The sequence below is a fragment of the Somniosus microcephalus genome, chromosome 11 (assembly GCF_052327205.1).
Source record: "Somniosus microcephalus isolate GS21.2 chromosome 11, FLI_Smic_1.0, whole genome shotgun sequence".
Lineage (NCBI taxonomy): Eukaryota > Metazoa > Chordata > Chondrichthyes > Squaliformes > Somniosidae > Somniosus > Somniosus microcephalus.
This window is the reverse complement of record NC_140997.1, coordinates 235,571,557-235,597,993: the sequence shown is the minus strand read 5'-3', so window position 1 is coordinate 235,597,993 and position 26,437 is coordinate 235,571,557. Positions and strand designations below refer to the sequence as shown.

The window sequence follows — 26,437 nt, the reverse complement described above, 5'->3', positions numbered from 1 at the left end:
TAAGGTAATCAAAATGGAGGATCACCAGACTATCTGGGTCACGCTCAAGATAGACGGAGTCCAAGTGAAAATGGAATTGGACACAGGATCAGCCCTAACAGTCATAAACCGAAGGGACTACAAGCGGCTAGTCTCACATACACCCTTGAAAGCTACTGAGATTGTCTTGAAGACGTACACGGGGCAAAAAGTCTACCCCAAAGGAAAAGTAAGGGTGAACGTGATATACAAAGGCCAGGAAATACCAAAAATGGACCTATATGTATTGCCAGATGGAGGACCACCACTACTAGGACATGAATGGATCCGGAAGATACAATTAGATTGGCATTCCATACAGGCACTGAAGGTTGAGGCCAAAAAGGATGACGACGTCACACCTGGATGACTGTCAAAAATGCTAACTGACGCACAAGAAGTGTTCCAGGAGGGATTCGGAACACTAAAAGGCATAACAGCGATGATTAAAATAGAGGAAAATGCAAGCCCAAAGTTTTTTAAGGCCTGACCGGTGCCTTATGCGATCCGACCAGCCGTCGAAGCAGAGCTGGAAGAGTTGGAACGTTCAGGAGTACTGTCCAAAGTGGACTGGAGCGAGTGGGCTACACCCATCGTTCCTGTAATGAAGAGGTCGTTGAGTAATACGCCTGGGGAACCAAAGAAGGTCCGCATCTGTGGGGATTTTAAGGTGACAGTGAACCCAGTCCTTCACACGGTACAATATTCGCTTCCACGGATTGAAGATATTTTCGCCTCGCTGTCTGGAGGCAAACGCTTCACTAAGATTGATCTGGCCCAGGCGTACCTGCAAATGGAGGTCGAAGAAGCCTCGAAACAATACCTCACGATAAACACTCACAAAGGTCTCTACCAATACAACCGGCTGGTGTTCGGGGTAGCATCGGCTCCGGCTATTTGGCAAAGGGCAATGGATCAAGTCCTGCAAGGGATTCCAGGGACCCAGTGTTATTTGGACGACATCCTGGTCACGGGCGAAAATGACAGTGATCACCTCGCCAACTTGGAGAAGGTGCTCACTAGATTGAAGGAATATGGGCTACGAGCTAATCGCCACAAGTGCGAGTTTTTCCAGAAGCAGATCTCGTATTGTGGCCACGTTATTGATGAAGAGGGGTTACATAAGTCCCCATAAAAGATTGAGGCAGTAGTCAAGGCTCCAGCACCGGAAAATGTGTCACAACTGAGGTCGTTCCTCGGGCTGGTGAACTACTACCATAAGTTCTTACCAAATTTGTCTACAGTATTACACCCACTGAACACCCTACTGCAAACGGGGGTACTGTTAATCTAAAAGGGGAGGAATTGTAGTGCATGTACCTTTAAGAGAGAACTACTTTTACAGCTCCTGTATACTGTAGTACCGGCAGTGACCACACCTGTATATAAGCCTTGAGCAGGCATCTGTACTGTTAGTCTTTAGACTACCTTCCTCTAGTAAACACCTGTCTGATTGTTAATCTGCAGCCTCCGTCTAGTTATTGAAGAACACCATACTTTAAGATTCACGGATTCAACAGGCACGGACACGATGGGCCGAATGGCCTCCTCCTGCGCCGTGAATTTCTATGATTCTAACTTTATTAGTGGCAGCAGAGTGAAGCTTGGGGCCGGGCACCACAGGGAGCAGCGTCATTCCAGCAAGCACCAAACCTTGGCGGCTCCGTGGGACCAGGCCTGGCTGTGTGACTGCAGGTGTGACCAAGGGGGCCCAGGCAGGACACCGTGCAGGAGTTCATTATTAACAGCCCCCGGGGATTGTGGGCTCACCGCCAGTATATAAAAGTTTCTGATCAAAGAGCTAGAATGGATCTGGAGCACCGCCTGAAACTGTTGGCAGCGATCAACCTCGTCAGTCTTGTTGGCAGAACAAACCTGGCATCGCGACAATTTTTTTTAGAATAATAAAAGGTGTTTTTTTTTTGTAGGTCGCCGCTCAGTCCCCGAACCTCAGGCATGCCACAGAGCAGGGGAGGGCTAGCACCCCGCCCCGGGCCAAACTCCACGTTACAGAGCCAGGCCACCTGCACAGAAACACCGACATAGAAGACGGAGGCAGTCACCCGGCCCATCCAATCCATGTCGGCCTTTACCCACCCTGCGAGCAAAGTGTCCTCATCACCTTTACCCACCCTGCTCCCCTATCTCCCAGCATCCTATCGGAGAAATGGGCACCTGGGAGAAAATTGAGAGTTCCTGTTCTACGTAGTGAGGTGAATTTCCTCGGTAAATAACCCGGGTAAAGATCCTCAGTAAAAGCCCCCATAAGAAGGAAGTAAAAAGTGAGCAAGGGGAAAACGCAGAGTATATCTTGACTTGAACCTGCCCCCGGCACAGACAGAACATTCTGGCATCATTCTGTTCAACGTTTTAATCTGGAGCTGATCAGATGGGTGAAGAAACAGCAATTCTTTCGAACTCTGTTGTGTCAAACAGCCTTTAACATTGAGTCAGTCTGTAACAAAGCATTGCCATGAGGTAATGCAGTGTGACGGACCGGTGCAGCCTGTACACAGGCCGCTCCTCCCAGCTCGCCCTCAGTCTCACCTTGAATTTCATGATGAGGTGGGTGAAGTGGAACTCTGCCTCTAGATCGAGCTCGATGCTGACTTTCTCTTCGCCTGTGTGTGGGGACAAGACACAGCAAGTTGGTGACTCACTGCGAGCTATTAAGTGACATCATCTTAACATTCTCATCAAGTAAACTGACACAGGCTGCGATTCAGACACCGATGACCGTGGATCATGATCATGCATAAACAAAAACGACTTGCATTTATATAGCGCCTTTAACATAACCAAACGTCCCAAGACGCATCACGGGTGGCCGCGGTCTGACAGAAATTGACACCGAGCCAAAGAAGGAGCTATTAGGGCAGGTGACCAAAGGCTTGGTCAAAGAGGTAGGTTTTAAAGGAGCGTGTTAAAGGAGGAGAGAGAGGTAGAGAGGCGGCGAGGATTCAGGATGGAATTCCAGAGCTTAGGGCCCATGCAGCGTGTATTGTCATGACAAAAATCTAGCACTCCAGCGCTGCAGTGCCCGAGGGGCAGTACTGAGGGAGTGCTGCACTGTCGGAGGGGCAGTACTGAGGGAGCGCCGCACTGTCGGAGGGGCAGTACTGAGGGAGCGCCGCACTGTCGGAGGGGCAGTACTGAGGGAGTGCCGCACCGTCGGAGGGGCAGTACTGAGGGAGTGCCGCACTGTCGGAGGGGCAGTACTGAGGGAGTGCTGCACTGTCGGAGGGGCAGTACTGAGGGAGCGCCGCACTGTCGGAGGGGCAGCACTGAGGGAGCGCCGCACTGTCGGAGGGGCAGTACTGAGGGAGTGCCGCACTGTCGGAGGGGCAGTACTGAGGGAGCGCTGCACTGTCGGAGGGGCAGTACTGAGGGAGTGCTGCACTGTCGGAGGGGCAGTACTGAGGGAGTGCTGCACTATCGGAGGGGCAGTACTGAGGGAGCGCTGCACTGTCGGAGGTGCCATCTTTCAGTTAAACCGAGGCCCCGTCTGCTCTCTCAGGTGGATGTAAAAGATCCCATGGCGCTATTTCGAAGAAGAGCAGGGGAGTTCTCCCCGGTGTCCTGGGGCCAATATTCATCCCTCAATCAACATCATTAAAACAGATTATCTGGTCATTATCACATTGCTGCTGTGGGAGCTTGCTGTGCCCAAATTGACTGCTGCGTTTCCTACATTACAACAGTGACTACACTTCAAAAAGTTCTTCATTGGCTGTAAAGCGCTTTAGGATGTCTGGTGGTCGTGAAAGGCGCTATAGGAATGCACGTCTCTTTTTTTAAAAGACAACAAACAAGAAACGGCTCTTGCCCCATGAAGCAGCTCCGTCCCATGGACCTCAACCCACTCATTTAACCTCTTAAAAGAATGTTGTGTAAAATCACACCCTGATCCGTACAATCTCACATCTGCCCCGCCCAAACCTTGATAGCTTGCTTTACACCGACGGGATTGCTTTGAACCATTGTGTTCCTGATTAGATTTCTCGAGCTCTGCCGACACTTGTACAAATAACTGTCGCTGGGTGGGGAGGGAGTGAGCGGATAATCAAATGCCAGGCCATTGTTCTGCTGCCTCTTGTCAATTTTACACCTCAAGCGTTTCACCTGCCCACACACAGGACGCAGTACGATAGCAAAATACTGCAGATGTTGGAAATCCGAAATAACAACAGAAAATGCTGGAAAAATTCAGCAGGTCAGGCAACATCCGTGGAGAGAAATTTGAGTTGACGTTTCGGGTTTCGACCCAAAACGTCAACTCAAATTTCTCTCCACGGATGTTGCCTGACCTGCTGCGTTTTTCCAGCATTTTCTGTTGTTATTTCACAGGACGCAGTGTTCACTGTCTCTGATAGCAGTTACAGCTACAAATATAGCCAGTTCCCGTGATCTCAATCACAGTCCCACTGCAAATCAATCCATTGTAACAAAGAAATTCTCCCTCAAACCCTCATCCATGCCTTTGTTACCTCCAGACTCGACTATTCCAGCACTCTCCGGGCCAACCTTCCTCCTTCCAACCCTCCGTAAATTCAGCTCATCGAAAACTCGGCTGCCCCCGTGTCCTAACTCGCACCCAGTCCCGTTCACCCCTCACCCACTGTGCTCACTGCCCCGTGTCCTAACTCACACCCAGTCCCGTTCACCCATCACCCCCTGTGCTCACTGCCCCGTGTCCTAACTCACACCCAGTCCCGTTCACCCCTCACCCCCTGTGCTCACTGCCCCGTGTCCTAACTCACACCCAGTCCCGTTCACCCATCACCCCCCGTGCTCACTGCCCCGTGTCCTAACTCACACCCAGTCCCGTTCACCCATCGCCCCCTGTGCTCACTGCCCCGTGTCCTAACTCACACCCAGTCCCGTTCACCCATCACCCTGTGCTCACTGCCCCGTGTCCTAACTCACACCCAGTCCCGTTCACCCATCACCCCCTGTGCTCACTGCCCCGTGTCCTAACTCGCACCCAGTCCCGTTCACCCATCACCCCCCATGCTCACTGCCCCGTGTCCTAACTCACACCCAGTCCCGTTCACCCATCACCCCGTGCTCACTGCCCCGTGTCCTAACTCACACCCAGTCCCGTTCACCCATCACCCCCCGTGTCCTAACTCACACCCAGTCCCGTTCACCCATCACCCCGTGCTCACTGCCCCGTGTCCTAACTCACACCCAGTCCCGTTCACCCATCACCCCCTGTGCTCACTGCCCCCGTGTCCTAACTCGCACCCAGTCCCGTTCACCCATCACCCCCTGTGCTCACTGCCCTGTGTCCTAACTCACACCCAGTCCCGTTCACCCATCACCCCCTGTGCTCACTGCCCCCGTGTCCTAACTCACACCCAGTCCCGTTCACCCATCACCCCCTGTGCTCACTGCCCCGTGTCCTAACTCGCACCCAGTCCCGTTCACCCCTCACCCCCTGTGCTCACTGCCCCGTGTCCTAACTCACACCCAGTCCCGTTCACCCCTCACCCCGTGCTCACTGCCCCGTGTCCTAACTCACACCCAGTCCCGTTCACCCATCACCCCCTGTGCTCACTGCCCCGTGTCCTAACTCGCACCCAGTCCCGTTCACCCATCACCCCCTGTGCTCACTGCCCCGTGTCCTAACTCACACCCAGTCCCGTTCACCCATCACCCCCTGTGCTCACTGCCCCGTGTCCTAACTCACACCCAGTCCCGTTCACCCATCACCCCCTGTGCTCATTGCCCCGTGTCCTAACTCACACCCAGTCCCGTTCACCCATCACCCCCTGTGCTCACTGCCCCGTGTCCTAACTCGCACCCAGTCCCGTTCACCCATCACCCCCTGTGCTCACTGCCCCGTGTCCTAACTCACACCCAGTCCCGTTCACCCCTGACCCCCTGTGCTCACTGCCCCGTGTCCTAACTCACACCCTGTCCCGTTCACCCATCACCCCCTGTGCTCACTGCCCCGTGTCCTAACTCACACCCAGTCCCGTTCACCCATCACCCCCTGTGCTCACTGCCCCGTGTCCTAACTCACACCCAGTCCCGTTCACCCATCACCCCCTGTGCTCACTGCCCCGTGTCCTAACTCACACCCAGTCCCGTTCACCCATCACCCCCTGTGCTCACTGCCCCGTGTCCTAACTCGCACCCAGTCCCGTTCACCCATCACCCCCTCTGCTCACTGCCCCGTGTCCTAACTCGCACCCAGTCCCGTTCACCCATCACCCCCTGTGCTCACTGCCCCGTGTCCTAACTCGCACCCAGTCCCGTTCACCCATCACCCCCTGTGCTCACTGCCCCGTGTCCTAACTCGCACCCAGTCCCGTTCACCCATCACCCCCTGTGCTCACTGCCCCGTGTCCTAACTCAAACCCAGTCCCGTTCACCCATCACCCCCTGTGCTCACTGCCCCGTGTCCTAACTCACACCCAGTCCCGTTCACCCATCACCCCCTGTGCACACTGCCCCGTGTCCTAACTCAAACCCAGTCCCGTTCACCCATCACCCCCTGTGCTCACTGCCCCGTGTCCTAACTCACTCCCAGTCCCGTTCACCCATCACCCCCTGTGCTCACTGCCCTGTGTCCTAACTCACACCCAGTCCCGTTCACCCATCACCCCCTGTGCTCACTGCCCCGTGTCCTAACTCGCACCCAGTCCCGTTCACCCATCACCCACTGTGCTCACTGCCCCGTGTCCTAACTCACACCCAGTCCCGTTCACCCACCACCCACTGTGCTCACTGCCCCGTGTCCTAACTCACACCCAGTCCCGTTCACCCATCACCCCCTGTGCTCACTGCCCCGTGTCCTAACTCACACCCAGTCCCGTTCACCCATCACCCCCTGTGCTCACTGCCCTGTGTCCTAACTCACACCCAGTCCCGTTCACCCATCACTCCCTGTGCTCACTGCCCCGTGTCCTAACTCACACCCAGTCCCGTTCACCCATCACCCCCTGTGCTCACTGCCCTGTGTCCTAACTCACACCCAGTCCCATTCACCCATCATCCCCTGTGCTCACTGCCCCGTGTCCTAACTCACACCCAGTCCCGTTCACCCATCACCCCCTGTGCTCACTGCCCCGTGTCCTAACTCACACCCAGTCCCGTTCACCCATCACCCCCTGTGCTCACTGCCCCGTGTCCTAACTCACACCCAGTCCCGTTCACCCATCACCCCCTGTGCTCACTGCCCCGTGTCCTAACTCACACCCAGTCCCGTTCACCCATCACCCCCTGTGCTCACTGCCCCGTGTCCTAACTCACACCCAGTCCCGTTCACCCATCGCCCCCTGTGCTCACTGCCCCGTGTCCTAACTCACACCCAGTCCCGTTCACCCATCACCCCGTGTTCACTGCCCCGTGTCCTAACTCACACCCAGTCCCGTTCACCCATCGCCCCCTGTGCTCACTGCCCCATGTCCTAACTCTCACCCAGTCCCGTTTACCCATCGCCCCCTGTGCTCACTGCCCCGTGTCCTAACTCACACCCAGTCCCGTTCACCCATCACTCCCTGTGCTCACTGCCCCGTGTCCTAACTCACACCCAGTCCCGTTCACCCATCACCCCCTGTGCGCACTGCCCCGTGTCCTAACTCACACCCAGTCCCGTTCACCCATCACCCCCTATGCTCACTGCCCCGTGTCCTAACTCACACCCGAGTCCCGTTCACCCATCGCCCCCTGTGCTCACTGCCCCATGTCCTAACTCTCACCCAGTCCCGTTTACCCATCGCCCCCTGTGCTCACAGCCCCGTGTCCTAACTCACACCCAGTCCCGTTCACCCATCACCCCCTGTGCTCACTGCCCCGTGTCCTAACTCACACCCAGTCCCGTTCACCCATCGCCCCCTGTGCTCACTGCCCCGTGTCCTAACTCACACCCAGTCCCGTTCACCCATTGCCCCCTGTGCTCACTGCCCCGTGTCCTAACTCACACCCAGTCCCGTTCACCCATCACCCCCTGTGCTCACTGCCCCGTGTCCTAACTCACACCCAGTCCCGTTCACCCATCACCCCCTGTGCTCATTGCCCCGTGTCCTAACGCACACCCAGTCCCGTTCACCCATTGCCCCCTGTGCTCACTGCCCCGTGTCCTAACTCACACCCAGTCCCGTTCACCCATCACCCCCTGTGCTCACTGCCCCGTGTCCTAACTCACACCCTGTCCCGTTCACCCATTGCCCCCTGTGCTCACTGCCCCGTGTCCTAACGCACACCCAGTCCCGTTCACCCATCACCCCCTGTGCTCACTGCCCCGTGTCCTAACGCACACCCAGTCCCGTTCACCCATCACCCCCTGTGCTCACTGCCCCGTGTCCTAACTCACACCCAGTCCCGTTCACCCATCGCCCCCTGTGCTCACTGCCCCGTGTCCTAACTCACACCCAGTCCCGTTCACCCATCACCCCGTGTTCACTGCCCCATGTCCTAACTCTCACCCAGTCCCGTTTACCCATCGCCCCCTGTGCTCACTGCCCCGTGTCCTAACTCACACCCAGTCCCGTTCACCCATCACCCCCTGTGCTCACTGCCCCGTGTCCTAACTCACACCCAGTCCCGTTCACCCATCACCCCCTGTGCTTACTGTCCTACACTGGCTTCCAGTCAGGAAACATCTCAATTTTAAAATTCTCATCCTTTTTTTTCAAACCCCTCCATGGCCTCTCCCCTCCCTATCTCTGTAACCTCCTACAACCCTCTGAGATCTCTGCGCTCCTCCATTTCTGGCCTCTTGCGCCTGCCGCACTCCCTTCGCTCCACCATTGGCGGCTGTGCCTTCAGCCGTCTAGACCCTTAGCTTTGGAATTCCAATCCACAGCTCTCTGCCATCCCATTTCTCTCTCCTCCTTTCAGACGCTCCTTAAAACCCGTCTCTTTGACCAGGCTCTTGGTTGCCTCTCCCAGTCTCTCTGTCACTGGCTCAGCTTCGATATTTGATTCCGCTCCTGTGAGGTGTCTCGGTGTGTTCGCTGGTGTAAAACGTGCTGTATAAATGCTTGTTGTTGTTCATATGAGGAGATTGGAGAAACTGGCTGGGATACTCCTTCATGATCCAGCCCAAAATCCGGCGGGATAGTCGTGGTGTTTGTAGGGATATTTGGGCAGTGAGGCCTCACTGCCACTCACCAGGACTACGCTACCCCTGCAACCTGTTCTCCCTGGGACCACCGCTGGTCTCTCCTTCATCGCCCGCAGTGGGCACATGGCAGTGGGAGGGGACCTCCCAGGTCCCTGGCGGATTTCCCTCCTGTCTGCCTGTGACACCTCCGCTCCCCAGGGCTGCCATGAAGGAGCTGGTGGTGATAGACCCTGAGATACGCCCATGAGAGGAGAGAGAGAGAGACAGAGCCTTGGAGTGGCATCTTCTCCACCCATTCCACTCCAGCACTTACCCTGTTGAAGATTGTTCCCTTCAGTGATACACCAATCCAATTCTCGGGCTTTTGCCCCTTTAAGGTCTCTCGTTGCCCCTCTCTGGGATTGTTCCTTTTCACACTGGTGGGCTCCTGCATGTCGACAGTAATCGTGACAGGAGTCCGCCATGAATCACTAATGATCCCCCAACTCGGGGAAATTGGTTGGGGTTGGGGCGGATTCAGAGCATCTAAAGCCGCTGGAACTCCACCCCGGAGAGGCCAGTTCCGGCCACTGGGACTGTTTCCGGCGGAGCAGAGAAGGCCGAGAGACGGTTTAATAGAGGTTTTTAAAATTACGAAGTGTTGCGATCGTGTGAATGGAGAAAGACTATTTCCTCCGGCTGAAGACTCAGTGACGAGGGTTCATCGATTTAAATCTGTCAGTGAGAGTGAGGAGAGGGATTGGGAGAGAGGTCTTTACACACAGGGTTGTTGGAGTTTGGAATGCTTTACCATGGCGAGCGTGTGTGGCCGAGACCATCGCATTACTCAAGGGGAGAATAGATAAAGATTTGAAACAAGGGTATGTCAGAGCTGGGGTCAGGGGGATTGATTTTGGATCGCTCTAGCAAAGAGCTAATACAGACACGATGGGCTCAATGGCCTCCTGCTGCTCTATAAACTTCCCTGATTCTAAAGATCCCACTATTGATCCCTGGGCACAACACTACTGACATCCCATTAACATAAAACCCATCCACTGAATCCTCTTCTCTGCTTTTGTTCCCTAACCATTCCTCAATTCGTTCAATGATATTCCCTTTAATACCACGCGCATTAATCGTCATAATGAGCATACTACCTACGTAGTATCATATCATCTGAAAATCCATATTTACAACATCCACCATTATTCCCCTTATCCAAACACTCCATTATTTTAACAATAACTTGTATTTATGTTGCGCCTTTACTCTAGAAAAACATCCCAAGGTCCTTCACAGAGATTGAAAATTGGAGACCGAGCCAGAGAAGGAGATATTGTGAGCAAAAGATTCGTCAAAGAGGTAGGTTTTAAGGGGGGGAGAGAGGTAGAGAGGCGAAGGGGTTGAGGAAGGGAATTCCAGAGATTAGGGCCCAGGCAGCAACGGGATAGCACGGAGCTGGAGGAACAGAAAGTGTGGTTGTTGGTTGTAGGGGTGGAGGCGGTTACAGAGATTGGGATAGCACGGAGTTGGAGGAACAGAATGTGTGGTTGTTGGTTGTAGGGGTGGAGGTGGTTACAGAGATTGAGATAACACGGAGTTGGAGGAACAGAATGTGTGGTTGTTGGTTGCAGGGGTGGAGGCGGTTACAGAGATTGAGATAACACGGAGTTGGAGGAACAGAAAGTGTGGTTGTTGGTTGTAGGGGCGGAGGTGGTTACAGAGATTGAGATAACACGGAGTTGGAGGAACAGAATGTGTGGTTGTTGGTTGCAGGGGTGGAGGTGGTTACAGAGATTGAGATAACACGGAGTTGGAGGAACAGAATGTGTGGTTGTTGGTTGCAGGGGTGGAGGCGGTTACAGAGATTGAGATAACACGGAGTTGGAGGAACAGAAAGTGTGGTTGTTGGTTGTAGGGGTGGAGGTGGTTACAGAGATTGAGATAACACGGAGTTGGAGGAACAGAATGTGTGGTTGTTGGTTGCAGGGGTGGAGGCGGTTACAGAGATTGAGATAACACGGAGTTGGAGGAACAGAAAGTGTGGTTGTTGGTTGTAGGGGCGGAGGTGGTTACAGAGATTGAGATAACACGGAGTTGGAGGAACAGAAAGTGTGGTTGTTGGTTGTAGGGGCGGAGGCGGTTACAGAGATTGGGATAGCACGGAGTTGGAGGAACAGAATGTGTGGTTGTTGGTTGTAGGGGTGGAGGTGGTTACAGAGATTGAGATAACACGGAGTTGGAGGAACAGAAAGTGTGGTTGTTGGTTGTAGGGGTGGAGGTGGTTACAGAGATTGAGATAACACGGAGTTGGAGGAACAGAATGTGTGGTTGTTGGTTGTAGGGGTGGAGGTGGTTACAGAGATTGAGATAACACGGAGTTGGAGGAACAGAATGTGTGGTTGTTGGTTGTAGGGGCGGAGGTGGTTACAGAGATTGAGATAACACGGAGTTGGAGGAACAGAATGTGTGGTTGTTGGTTGTAGGGGTGGAGGCGGTTACAGAGATTGAGATAACACGGAGTTGGAGGAACAGAAAGTGTGGTTGTTGGTTGTAGGGGCGGAGGTGGTTACAGAGATTGAGATAACACGGAGTTGGAGGAACAGAATGTGTGGTTGTTGGTTGTAGGGGTGGAGGCGGTTACAGAGATTGAGATAACACGGAGTTGGAGGAACAGAAAGTGTGGTTGTTGGTTGTAGGGGCGGAGGCGGTTACAGAGATTGAGATAACACGGAGTTGGAGGAACAGAAAGTGTGGTTGTTGGTTGCAGGGGTGGAGGTGGTTACAGAGATTGAGATAACACGGAGTTGGAGGAACAGAAAGTGTGGTTGTTGGTTGTAGGGGTGGAGGTGGTTACAGAGATTGAGATAACACGGAGTTGGAGGAACAGAAAGTGTGGTTGTTGGTTGTAGGGGCGGAGGTGGTTACAGAGATTGAGATAACACGGAGTTGGAGGAACAGAATGTGTGGTTGTTGGTTGTAGGGGTGGAGGCGGTTACAGAGATTGGGATAGCACGGAGTTGGAGGAACAGAATGTGTGGTTGTTGGTTGTAGGGGCGGAGGTGGTTACAGAGATTGGGATAGCACGGAGTTGGAGGAACAGAAAGTGTGGTTGTTGGTTGTAGGGGCGGAGGCGGTTACAGAGATTGAGATAACACGGAGTTGGAGGAACAGAATGTGTGGTTGTTGGTTGTAGGGGCGGAGGCGGTTACAGAGATTGGGATAGCACGGAGTTGGAGGAACAGAATGTGTGGTTGTTGGTTGTAGGGGCGGAGGCGGTTACAGAGATTGAGATAACACGGAGTTGGAGGAACAGAATGTGTGGTTGTTGGTTGTAGGGGTGGAGGCGGTTACAGAGATTGGGATAGCACGGAGTTGGAGGAACAGAATGTGTGGTTGTTGGTTGTAGGGGTGGAGGTGGTTACAGAGATTGGGATAGCACGGAGTTGGAGGAACAGAATGTGTGGTTGTTGGTTGTAGGGGTGGAGGCGGTTACAGAGATTGAGATAACACGGAGTTGGAGGAACAGAATGTGTGGTTGTTGGTTGTAGGGGCGGAGGCGGTTACAGAGATTGAGATAACACGGAGTTGGAGGAACAGAATGTGTGGTTGTTGGTTGTAGGGGCGGAGGCGGTTACAGAGATTGGGATAGCACGGAGTTGGAGGAACAGAATGTGTGGTTGTTGGTTGTAGGGGCGGAGGCGGTTACAGAGATTGAGATAACACGGAGTTGGAGGAACAGAATGTGTGGTTGTTGGTTGTAGGGGTGGAGGTGGTTACAGAGATTGAGATAACACGGAGTTGGAGGAACAGAATGTGTGGTTGTTGGTTGTAGGGGCGGAGGCGGTTACAGAGATTGGGATAGCACGGAGTTGGAGGAACAGAATGTGTGGTTGTTGGTTGTAGGGGCGGAGGCGGTTACAGAGATTGAGATAACACGGAGTTGGAGGAACAGAATGTGTGGTTGTTGGTTGTAGGGGTGGAGGCGGTTACAGAGATTGGGATAGCACGGAGTTGGAGGAACAGAATGTGTGGTTGTTGGTTGTAGGGGCGGAGGTGGTTACAGAGATTGGGATAGCACGGAGTTGGAGGAACAGAATGTGTGGTTGTTGGTTGTAGGGGCGGAGGCGGTTACAGAGATTGAGATAACACGGAGTTGGAGGAACAGAATGTGTGGTTGTTGGTTGTAGGGGCGGAGGCGGTTACAGAGATTGAGATAACACGGAGTTGGAGGAACAGAAAGTGTGGTTGTTGGTTGTAGGGGTGGAGGTGGTTACAGAGATTGAGATAACACGGAGTTGGAGGAACAGAAAGTGTGGTTGTTGGTTGTAGGGGCGGAGGCGGTTACAGAGATTGAGATAACACGGAGTTGGAGGAACAGAAAGTGTGGTTGTTGGTTGCAGGGGTGGAGGTGGTTACAGAGATTGGGAGGGTTGAGACCATGGAGAGATTTAAATACAAGGATACGATTTTTAAATTTGAGGTGTTGGGGGATCGGGAGCCCCTGTAGGTCAGGGAGTCATGCTGGGCGAGTTGGCTTGATGCAGATAGGATAAGATACGGTGCGCCATACATACAGACACCTTGCACATCTACACAGTAACTGTGTGACACTAACAATCAATTCTACAACAGACCTTAGCATGTGTCCTGATAGGATTGTCCTGCCACGGTCTAAGGATTGCTCTTTCCATGCGCCTCTCCGCGTTTTAACTCACCATTCTCCGATTGCCACCAGGTCCTCTCCTCCTTCTGGTCAGTCAGGTAGATCACATTCTCCACACGGTGACTGTTTCTATTATTGAAGGGATGATACGGCCTTGTCGAATCGCACTGGAAACATTTCTCCAGCCCCTACAAAAAGTGGGAGGAAATTCACACCTTTCCTGTAATGTTACTGCTTCACGTCGAGTACTGTCTCCAGTCTCCTCACATGGCTTGTTGATGAGGCTTTGGAAAATGTTCAGAGGAGGTTCACAAGAATCACACTCAACTTAAAACACCGTAATCACCTCAATAGGCATAAAAAGCTGGATCTATGTACTTAGGAGATTATGTAGACTCTGGGATGAACTGCTAGAGGGGTTTAAAACAATGACGGGACCAGACGGTATTCATACTGACAGATTATTTCAATTGGATAGGTTAGGGGGGACCGGGGTCATGGATATAATTTACGCAAGGGCAGAATTAGTTTAGATGTTGGGAGGTTCTTCTATTCCCTGGGAATGGTCGAGCTATGGAGTGAGTTGCCAGCTCGTGCACTCACCTCTGGCTCTCTGAGTAACTTCAAAAGACAGCTGGACCAGATCCTGGCTGGGGCGGGGATTTTTTAAAAATTTGTTTATGGGATGTGGGTGTCGCTGGCAAGGCCAGCATTTATTGCCCATCCCTAATCGCCCTTGAGAAGGTGGTGGTGAGCCGCCTTCTTGAACCGCTGCAGTCCGTGTGGTGAAGGTGCTCCCACAGTGCTGTTAGGGAGGGAGTTCCAGGATTTTGACCCAGCGATGATGAAGGAACGGCGATATATTTCCAAGTCAGGATGGTGTGTGACTTGGAGGGGAACTTGGAGGTGGTGGTGTTCCCATGCGCCTGCTGCCCTTGTCCTTCTAGGTGGAAGAGGTCGCGGGTTTGGGAGGTGCTGCCGAAGAAGCCTTGGCGAGTTGCTGCAGTGCATCTTGTAGATGGTCCACACTGCAGTCACGGTGCGCCGGTGGTGGAGGGAGTGAATGTTTAAGGTGGTGGATGGGGTGCCAATCAAACGGGCTGCTTTGTCCTGGATGGTGTCGAGCTTCTTGAATTGTTGGAGCTGCACTCATCCAGGCAAGTGGAGAGTATTCCATCACACTGCTGACTTCTGCCCTGTAGATGGTGGAAAGGCTTTAGGGAGTCAGGAGGTGAGACACTCGCCGCAGAATACCCAGCCTCTGGCCTGCTCTTGTTGCCACAGTATTTATGTGGCTGGTCCAGTTAAGTTTCTGGTCAATGGTGACCCCCAGGATATTGATGGTGGGGGATTCAGTGATGGTAATGCCGTTGAGTGTCAAAGGGTGGGGTTAGGCTCTCACTTGTTGGAGAGAGTCATTGCCTGGCACTTGTGTGGCGCGAATGTTACCTGTCACTTATCAGCCCAAGCCTGAATGTCGTCCAGGTCTTGTTGCATGCGGGCATGGACTGCTTCATTATCTGAGGAGTTGCGAATGGCGCTGAACACTGTGCAGTCATCAGCGAACATCCCCATTTCTGACTTTATGTTGGACGGAAGGTCATTGATGAAGCAGCTGAAGATGGTTACATAAGAACATAAGAAATAGGAGCAGGAGTAGGCCAATCGGCCCCTCGAGCCTGCTCCGCCATTCAATAAGATCATGGCTGATCTGATCCTAACCGCCAATCCACTATCACAGAACCATCTCCTGAATCTAACAGAATTAGACACACGAAATAGGAGCAGGATCAGGCTACACGGCCCCTGGGCCCGCTCCGCTACCCACAGGGCCATGACCGATCCGAACCTAGACTCATGTCCAAATTCCTGCCCGCTCCCCGTAACCCTTAATTCCCTTTACTTCTAGGAAACTGTCTATTTCTGTTTTAAATTTATGTAATGATGTAGCTTCTACAGCTTTTTGGGGCAGCATATTCCATGGACCTACCACCCTCTGAGTGAAGTAGTTCCTCCTCATCTCAGTTTTGAAAGAGCAGCCCCTTATTCTAAGACTATGCCCCCTAGTTCTAGTTTCACCCATCATCGGGAACATCTTCCCCGCATCCACCCGATCCGACCCCTTCACAATCTTATATGTTTCAATAAGATCGCCTCTCATTCTTCTGAACTCCAATGAGTAGAGTCCCAATCTACTCAACCTCTCCTCATATGTCCATCCCCTCATCCCCGGGATTAACCGAGTGAACCTTCTTTGTACTGACTCGAGAGCAAGTATGTCCTTTCTTAAGTATGGACACCAAAACTGTACGCAGTATTCCAGGTGCGGCCTCACCAATACCTTGTACAACTGAAGCAATACCTCCCTATTTTTATATTCTATCCCCCTAGCAATGAAAGCCAACATTCCATTGGCCTTCTTAATCACTTGCTGCACCTGCATACTAACCTTTTGAGTTTCGTGCACCAGGACCCCCAGATCCCTTTGTACTTCAGTACTTTCCAGTTTCTTGCCATTAAGATAATAACTTGCTCTACGATTTTTCCTGCCAAAGTGCATAACCTCACACTTTCCAGTATTGTATTCCATCTGCCAAATCTCTGCCCACTTACTTAGCCTGTCGATGTCCCCTTGCAGGTTTTTTATGTCCTCCTCACTCACTACTTTCCCTCCCATCTTAGTATCATCTGCAAACTTTGATATGTTACACTCGGTCCCCTCCTCCAAATCGTTAATATAGATTGTAAAGAGTTGGGGACCCAGCACTGACCCCTGCGGAACACCACTAGTTACTGATTGCCAGTCTGAGAATGAACCATTTATCCCAACTCTCTGCCTTCTGTTAGATAGCCAATCCTCTATCCATGCCAGAATATTACCCCCAATCCCGTGATTTTTTATCTTAAGCAATAATCTTTTGTGTGGCACCTTGTCAAATGCCTTTTGGAAGTCTAAATACACTACGTCCACTGGTTCCCCTTTATCCACCCTATACGTTACTTCCTCAAAGAACTCCAGCAAATTTGTCAAACATGACTTCCCCTTCATAAAACCATGCTGACTTTGTCCTATTAAATTATGATTATCCAAATGTCCTGTTACTGTCTCCTTAATAATGGACTCCAAAATTTTACCTACCACAGATGTTAGGCTAACCGGTCTATAGTTTCCAGCCTTCTGTGTACTGCCCTTTTTAAATAAGGGTGTTACATTAGCAGTTTTCCAGTCTGCCGGGACCTTTGCCGAGTCCAGGGAGTTTTGGAAAATTATTACCAATGCATCCACAATCCCTACCGCCACTTCCCTCAAGACCCTAGGATGTAAGCCATCAGGTCCAGGTGATTTATCCGCCTTGAGTCCCATTATTTTACCGAGTACCACTTCCTTAGTGATTTTGATCGTGTTTAGCTCCTCCCCCCCTTTAGCCCCCTGTTTGTCCAGTGTTGGGATATTCTTAGTGTCTTCTACTGTAAAGACTGATGTAAAATATTCATTCAGTGTTTTTTCCATCTCCATATTTCCCACCATTAATTTCCCGGTCTCATCCTCTAAGGGACCAACATTTACTTTAGCCACCCTTTTTCTTTTTATATAACTATAAAAACTCTTACTATCTGTTTTTATATTTTTTGCCAATTTACTTTCATAATCTATCTTCCCTTTCTTAATCAATCTTTTTGTTATTTTTTGCTGTCTTTTAAAGTTTTCCCAATCCTCTATCCTCCCACTAGATTTGGCTACCTTATATGCCCTTGTTTTTAGTCAAATACTATCCTTAATTTCTTTACTTAGCCACGGATGGCTGTCTTTTCTTTTACACCCTTTTCTTCTCAGTGGAATATATTTTTTTTGGAAGTTGTAAAATAACTCCTTGAATGTACACCACTGATCATGTATCGTCTTACCCTTTAATCTATTTTCCCAATCCACTCTACTCAATTCCGCTCTCATACCTTCATAGTCTCCTTTATTCAAGCTTAGCACGCTTGTTTGAGATCCAACCTTCTCACCCTCTAATTGAATGTGGAATTCAACCATGTTATGGTCACTCATTCCAAGGGGATCCTTTACTAGGACATTTTAAATTAATCCTGTCTCGTTACACAGGACCAGATCTGAGGTTGCTTGCCCCCTGGTCGGTTCAGTTACATACTGCTCAAGAAACCCATCCCTAATACACTCAATGAACTCATCCTCAAGGCTGCTCTGCCCAATTTGATTTGTCCAATTAATGTGATAGTTGAAATCCCCCATAATTATAGATGTTCCCTTATTACAAGCCTCAACTATTTCCTGATTGATACTCCGTCCAACAGAGTTGCCACTGTTCGGAGGCCTATAGACTACGCCCACTAGTGTTTTTTTCCCCTTATTATTCCTTACCTCCACCCAAACTGTTTCATTATCCTGATCTTTTGACCCAATATCATTTCTCTGTATTACAGTGATTCCTTCCTTTATTAACATAGCCACCCCACCTCCCCTTCCTTCCTGCCTGTCCTTCCTGATCGTTAAATAACCTGGTATGTTTAATTCCCAGTCATGGTCACCCTGCAGCCATGTTTCTGTAATGGCCACAAGATCATACCCATATGTAGTTATTTGTGCCATTAACTTATCTATTTTGTTACGAATGCTACGTGCATTCAGATAGAGAACTTTCAAAGATGTTTTGTGACACTTAGTTCCTGCTTTTGCCCTTTTTATTACTTTACCTTTTACTCCATACCTTCTGCCCCTTCCTGACACGCTCTGGTTTTTAATTTCCCCACTGCTACCTAAGTCTATTACACTGGCCTGAGGAACACCTGCAGCGATGTCGTAGGGCTGTGATGACTGACCTTCAATCACCACAACCATCTTCCTTTGTGCTAGGTATGAATCAGCCAGTGGAGAGTTTTCCCCGATTCCCATTGACTTCAGTTTTACTAGGGCTCCTTGGTGCCACACTCGGTCAAATGCTGCCTTGATGTCAAGGGCAGTCACTCTCACCTCACCTCTGGAATTCAGCTGCTTTGTCCATGTTTGGACCAAGGCTGTAATGAGGTCTGGAGCCAGTGGTCCTGGCGGAACCCAAACTGGGCATCAGTGAGCAGGTTATTGGTGAGTAAGTGCCGCTTGATAGCACTGTCGACAGCACCTTCTTTCACTTTGCTGATGATTGAGAGTAGACTGATGGGGTGGTAATCTTTTTGTGGACAGGACATACCTGGGCAGTTTTCCACATTGTCAGGTAGATGCCAGTGTTGTAGCTGTACTGGAACAGCTTGGCTAGATGCGCGGCTAGTTCTGGAGCACAAGTCTTCAGCACGACAGCCAGGATGTTGTCGGGGCCCACAGCCTTTGATGTATCCAGTGCGCTCAGCCATTTCTTGATATCACGTGGAGTGAATCGAATTGGCTGAAGACTGGCTTCTGTGATGGTGGGGACCTCAGGAGGAGGTCGATATGGATCATCCACTCAGCACTTCTGGCTGAAGATGGTTGCAAACGCTTCAGCCTTGTCTTTTGTTTGCACTCATGTGCTGGGCTCCACCATCACTGAGGATGGGGATATTCATGGAGCCTCCTCCTCCCGTTAGTTGTTTAATGGTCCACCACCATTCATGACTGGAAGTGGCAGGACTGCAGAGCTTTGATCTGAATCATTGATTATGGGATCGCTTAGCTCTGTCTCTAGCATGCTGTTTCCGCTGTTTAGTTTGCATGTAGTCCTGTGTTGCAGCTTCCCCAGGTTGGCACCTCATTTTTAGGTACGCCTGGTGCTGCTCCTGGCATGCTCTTCTACACTCCTTATTGAACCAGGGTTGGTCCTCTGGCTTGATGGTAATGGTAGAGTGAGGGATATGCCGGGCCATGAGGTTACAGATTGTGGTGGAATACAATTCTGCTGCTGCTGATGGCCCACGGCACCTCATGGGTGCCCAGTTAGAGCTGCTAGATCTGTTCTGAATCCATCCCATTTAGCACGGTGGTAGTGCCACACAACACGATGGAGGGTGTCCTCAGTGTGAAGACGGGTCTTCATTGCCACAAGGACTGTGCGGAGATCATGGTCTACAATAGGCGGGCGTAATACTAAGTGATATAAATCATGGTCAGTGTGATCTCCTGGACTAGTTTTGGTCACTTCAGGAGGCCGGAGAGGAATTTTCCTGATTTTATTCCCATAAATTGGCCGTGGGGTTTTTTTTATAATGGGTTTGTATTTTGCCTCTCCAGAGGATTACACGGCTGCAGGGGGCTGTGTGATCGAGAGGGGGAAAGTGTTCAGTTCTCCAGCACTCACATCCCTCACCTTGACAAACACAAAATTGCAGGGAAAACAAATCTAGCCTTTTTTGAAAAGTGCCTCTTTGTTTATTTTTAGAGGGTGTTTCAGGGATGGATTTCTCTGGACCGTTAATTGCTCTCGCAGTGACAGACCTGTGCAGGCAAACGTGGGCCGCATAAAACAAACTGGTTGTAGAGTCGGCTGGAGTGTCGATGCAAAGGATGATTGATGTTGATTACAGTGTAAGTGAAACCCAAGCTTGCTGCTTTTCCGAGCATGTGTTAAGTTGTGGATCACTGACCCCGACAATAAAACATGTCGCGTGTCTACCTGAAACAGGGGTCATTTATTTGGAGACAAATAATAAGCTTCAGGGCGATGGTGAGATAAAGGAGGCAAGTCTGTGCAGCAAGGCAGGGGCCTGTCAGAACCGCCCTACACCTTCCTGATCTACAACCTTCCCAACTTTACTCGAGATAACCCCATGCTTGCACTGCGGGAGCCGCGCTCCCAGTGGAGGAGCATTGCTCCCAAATTGGGTGCTTCATATCAGTTGCGGGTAGTGCTACCTCTGTGGGGCATCAGTCCGGAGAGGAAGGTGGGGGGTGGGGGGGATGCAGGTAAGATAGAAAGAATTGAAAGAAAGAAAGGAAAGAAAGAAAGAAAGAAGGAAAGAAAGGAAAGAAAGAAGGAAAGAAAGACTTGCATTTCTCCAGCGCCTTTCACCACCTCAGGACGACCCAAAGCGCTTTACAGCCAATGAAGTACTTTTGAAGTGTAGTCACTGTTGTAATGTAGGAAACGCGGCAGCTAATTTGCACACAGCAAGATCCCACAAACAGCAATGTGATAATGACCAGATAATCTGTTTTTAGTGATGTTGGTTGAGGGATAAATATTGGCCCCAGGACACTGGGGAGAACTCCCCTGCTCTTCTTCAAAAATAGTGGCCGTGGTGTCTCTTAAATGCACCTGAGAGAGCAGACAGGGACACGGTTTAACGTCTCATTTGAAAGATATGTGCTCTAAACATCCCAAAATGTCACATAAAGTGCTGACGATACTATGAAGGAACCAGCCATCCAATTCACCCGATCACACTACTTGGTGTTCAGAGCCTTCCTTCCCAAAACCCACATCACTCTGGTCTTTCCTGAATTCATACCTCACACCAACATGGGAGCACCATCACTATGAGGACTGCAGCAGGTCAGCCCATTCCAGGGCAACAAATACAACCTTATCAATAATCTCCTCAAATCAAAAGAGCAGGAATAGGTTCAATTCTCTTTTTAATACTTCAACCAGCTGTCAATCTATTCAACAACAGCAGACCTCATTATAAGGCAAAACTGCAGCTGATAATAACTTATGTTGCAAAACTCTTACTTCCATCAGGAATGTGCGTTGATATATTCATCCCAATGAATGCTATCCCGATCCTCGATCAGGTCACTCCTTCCTACTGAACCTTCACTGTTCACTCTGCTGGTACAGTCCACCCAATCCATGTAGGACACTGTAGTGTATGTAACTGTTCTACCTTTAAGAGAACTATTGTATGTAACCGTCCACCTTTAAGAGAACTATTTTAGGTGTGGCACTACTTTATCCTGGCTGCTGTATACTGTAATACCGACGGTGACCACACCGGTATATAAGTGCTGTGGCAGAATTTATTGGGCAGATTCGCCCTGACCTTCGAATAGTAAAGTCCTGTTTAAGTTACTCTTGTAGTCTGTGTATTGCTTCGCTATACAACCCACAGGCTTTACAGTGGCGACGAGTTCGATCTTACCCTGCGGCAACAATACTTCTGAAGAAGTAAACGAGCGTCGAGAAGAGGCACCCGCCCTCGTCGTTTTGCTGAGAGAAAACTCGAGTCTGCAGACCAAGAAAGGAGGAAGATTTCAAACACGAAGTCTTCCATCAGCAACAGGCACGGATTGTCCCTTCTGCCACGGTGGTGAGTGAGCCGATCAACACGAGAAGCAAGTCGGCCACGGTGACTGTGAGTAAAGGGAAAATAGAAACAAATAAACAGAGGATAAGGGCGGTGCACTCGACCACGGTCGAGGGGGAAAGGAGCCGGACAGAAGTCGGGCCCAGAGGCGCTGAGACTGGGGCAGCGTGGAGCAGAAGCCGCGGTACAAGCGGGCTGGGGAGCGTCATGAGACGGCTAGACCGCGACGGCGAAAAAGGCCGGACAACTACCGCGACCACGAGGCGCTGCGACCGGGATCGTAAGGCGCGGGAAGATATAAAAATAAATAAGCCACGGAGAACTCAGCCGCAGCCGGGGAGGAAAGCACCGGACTGCGAGAAGCTGGGAGGCGCGATTGGGGTGAAAAAGGCCAGACAGTGATTGAGGCCACGAAGCGCTGCGACCGGATCGTAAGGCGCGGGACGATATAAAATAAATAAACCGCGGAGAACGTAGCCGCAGCCGGGGAGGGAAGCACCGGACTGCGAGAGGGCTGGAGGCGCGATTGGGAGCCCGAGCGAGCGGGAGAGACAGAGCCCGAGCGAGGAAGGCTGAGCGAGATCCAGCCCAGCGGCTGAAACTGTTCGCCGCCAACGGGTTGTACCCAGCACCGGCTGCCCTGCCGAGAGAAGGGAACGCGCTGGAGCCGACGCGCAGGCTGCAAACCCGAAAGCCAGCGGCCGTCGCCCGAGGGAAGCTTACCCCTCCTGCCAGGGGAAGAAACGCGGGAAGCCGCCAGTAGGCGGGGAAGAAGACAGAAGCGGGAACCGCCATTTTTAAAGTGGGCGGGGAAAGAAGATAAGCGCGGGAAACCGCCATCTGGAAAAAAAAAAGTTAAAGAATATTGTTGTTGTTTCTCAGGAAGAGTGTGAAGATGCCTAAGCATAGTAACAGCAACGGTTTCAATGCCGAGGTGGAAGATTGGGCCACGTATGTAGAACGCATTGAGATATATTGTGAGGCCAATAAAATAGAGGATGATGATAAAGCTATAACCTTGCTAAACTCGATGGGGGCGAAGACATACGGGCTATTGAAGCATCTTCTAGCACCAGTTAAACCGACGGATCAAACCTTCGATAATATTGTTGCTGTTCTGAAGGATCACTTGAACCCCACGCCATTGATGTTGGCGGAATGATTCAAATTTTATGCGAGAACGCAGCGGAAAGAGGAAAGCAACGCGGAATACTTGGTCGAACTGCGTAGGCTAGCGAAATACTGCCAGTTTGGAGGAAATCTGACAGAGGCATTGCGAGACAAGTTCGTGTGCGGGTTGTCGAAGGAAGGAACGCAAAAGCGACTGCTCGAAGAGAACGACCTTACACTGGATAGGGCTGTCCTTATTGCAGCATCACACGAAGCCGCAGCGAAAGGAACTGCGGAAATGCAGCTGAAGGCAGCGGTCCTTAGTGTGGATCAAATTACTTCGGGTGCAACGAAATGTTATCGTTGTGGGAAGACAACACACGACCAGAACCAATGCTGGTTTAAAAACCAGGACTGTAGGAAATGTGGCAAACTGGGTCACATAGCCAAAGTATGCCGGTCAGGGAAGAAGACCAACAACCAAAAAAAAAAGCCATCACAGGAAAAGTACAACAAAGTACACAAGGTGGTTGAGAAGAGTTCAGATGAACAGAATTCGGATTCAGACCCAAGCGGCCAGGAACTGGGTAGTCTGAGGATTCATAATGTGAGTAAGGAAGCTGACCTACAAACTATCTGGGTCATGCTAAAAATAGCCGGAGTCCAAGTGAGAATGGAATTGTACACTGGATCAGCCCTATCAGTCATAAATCGAAGGGGTTACAACCGGCTATTCTCACATATACCCTTGAGAGATACCAAGTTCGTATTGCAGACATACACGGGGCATAAAGTATACCCCATGGGAAAGATAAGAGTCAAGGTGAGAGACAGGGGCAAAGAACACCCCGGAATGGACTTATACGTACTACCTGAGGGAGGACCACCACTTCTAGTCCGGGAGTGGATCAAGAAAATAGACATGGAATGGCACTACCTCAAAGCAATAACGAGTGAGGACTCGGGGCAGACAATCAGCTCAGACTCTGAAACGGATGACGATAAGACCAGCCCAAGCATGAAAGACAAGTCTAAAATGAACTTGCTGACTAAGGTTGGTAGAACGAATGTGGGCATAAAGGCTTATGCTCCAGAGGAGCACACAAACCGTCTGCACGAGGAGGCCAAACGAATCAAAGCTGATTCGGCTTCTGAAGGGGCGTGCTCCAATCCGGTGGAACAAGATGTGCCGCAACTGAAGGCGCTGGTTAGCAGGTTGCAGGCAGAAAAAGCTGAGTTGGTCGACATGACTTCCGAGCTCCTACTGAAGTTGGGTGCAGCATCACCGGACGATTCATTTGTGGAAATTCGAATGATGGGGGCTGCGGATGATGGCGAAGTAGAAGCAGCAAAGGAGCCCCAGGACAAGGTTCTAAACAGCCCTGCAGCTAATGGAAAAGGGATGAGGACAGAAGAGTTAACAGTCAGCCAACTCATTCATATGCTGAGGGATAAAACTCTAAAATGGGAAAAACTTAAATACGAGCCTCAATCTTCAAAGGGAAGGGAGCTCTCAAAAGTCATTGGAAGAGCTGAGGTGGCAACCCAGACTGAGAAGTCTGCAGCAGAACAGCCCTTGGAGGCCAAAAGTACGCTGACGCACGGCAATGTAGAACAACAGAATACTGAAACAGCTACTTCAGTAGAGGGATTGAATAGTCCGATCAATCAATCTCCGAATGAAGTTGAAGTATTGAAATCACAAATGAGGTCATTAGTAAAAGACTTGCAGGAAGCCCAGAAAAAGCGGGATGAATCTGAACGCATGATGAAGTCTCTTCAGGACAGATGTCGGGATTTGGAACAAAAGTCGGCTAACGTCCAGCTGGGTAAGGAGGAAATAGAAGACCCTCTCGCTGGCCTAGCTCAGGACGACACCGAATATTACCATGATCTGTTGAGTGACACTGAATATTACGAGGACCTGGTCTGCCCAGCTTGTGCCGAGAACTCCCAAAGTGCCGAAATCAGGATGAATCACTTAAAGTCTAAGGAACATAGGGAGATGGTGGCGTTACAGCTGGCAGCTGACAATGGAGCCCCGAGAGTCTCCAAGAAGCAAAAAAGGAAAAGACGAAGCAGAAGATGATAACCATCTCAACCATTATTACCTCTACCCGATCACACACGTGGTCCCCCGAACGGAGCCAAATCAGTTGGAAAGTAGGAAAATTTCCCAAGGCAATCCAACTGTTTTTTGTTTGTTTTAAAAAGTCAGCAATGCTGGTTCAGAAGTGATGGAAGTAAAGCTGTTAAGTCTAGGGAAGGACTATGGGATGAGTCCCTCTAGCAAGGTGACCCGACTACACCACGGAGGCGTGGTCCGGACCGAGTCAAGAAGATCAGAGACTGAATCTGTGAACTGTTTCCGCAGAGACTGAATCTGTGAACTGTTTCCGCAGAGACTACCTCTGTGAACTGTTGTAACATGAAGTTGGATATGTTATGATGTTATGTTAATGGGGAATAAGTATGTTGTAAGCTAAAAAGGGAGGATTGTAGTGTATGTAACTGTTCTACCTTTAAGAGAACTATTGTATGTAACCGTCCACCTTTAAGAGAACTATTTTAGGTGTGGCACTACTTTATCCTGGCTGCTGTATACTGTAATACCGACGGTGACCACACCGGTATATAAGTGCTGTGGCAGAATTTATTGGGCAGATTCGCCCTGACCTTCGAATAGTAAAGCCCTGTTTAAGTTACTCTTGTAGTCTGTGTATTACTTCGCTATACAACCCACAGACTTTACAGACACGTCAATGCACATTTCGAATCCAAGCACAGCCTTCCTCAGCAGTTCAATATGTTAAACACTCAGTTGGCTGACAGATTGTACCTGCGGACAACGCCGTAGAATTTGGATCATTTCTGTTCGAAGTGCCTTGGTCTTCTTCCAATGAATGACAGGGAGGCAAAGATTTGTGAATTGCTCATCTTTTTAGCTGTGAATTCTGAAAGGATGGACTGGCTACAGCAAGAATGGAAGAACAAGTTCTGCAGATGTGTCCGCCATAGCTCAGTGGGTAGCACTCTCTCTTGACTCTGAGTCAGAAGGTTGTTGGTTCAAGTCCCACTCCAGAGACTCAAGCACATAATCTAGGCTGACACTCCAGTCCAGTACTGAGGGAGCACTGCACTGTCGGAGGGGCAGTACTGAGGGAGTGCTGCACTGTCGGAGGGGCAGTACTGAGGGAGTGCTGCACTGTCGGAGGGGCAGTACTGAGGGAGCGCTGCACTGTCGGAGGGGCAGTACTGAGGGAGCGCTGCACTGTCAGAGGGGCAGTACTGAGGGAGCGCTGCACTGTCGGAGGGGCAGTACTGAGGGAGCGCTGCACTGTCAGAGG

The 26,437-nt window shown here is 50.8% G+C and overlaps 1 protein-coding gene across 3 annotated transcripts in view; it reads right to left on the bottom strand.

Annotated features, from left to right (window-relative positions):
- lamb2l (laminin, beta 2-like) overlaps positions 1–26,437 on the bottom strand; it is a 401,500-nt gene that overhangs the window by 280,992 nt on the left and 94,071 nt on the right. For all 3 annotated transcript variants that reach the window (XR_015080088.1, XM_086002162.1, XM_086002163.1), the window contains exons 4-5: positions 13,795–13,930; positions 2,566–2,639 (exon numbers count right to left, since the gene is read on the bottom strand). Coding sequence is in view for 2 of the 3 variants with exons in the window: in XM_086002162.1 (XP_085858288.1) it covers positions 2,566–2,639; positions 13,795–13,930 (210 nt within the window). In the remaining variant the exon portion in view is untranslated. The remainder of the gene's footprint in view (positions 1–2,565; positions 2,640–13,794; positions 13,931–26,437) is intronic.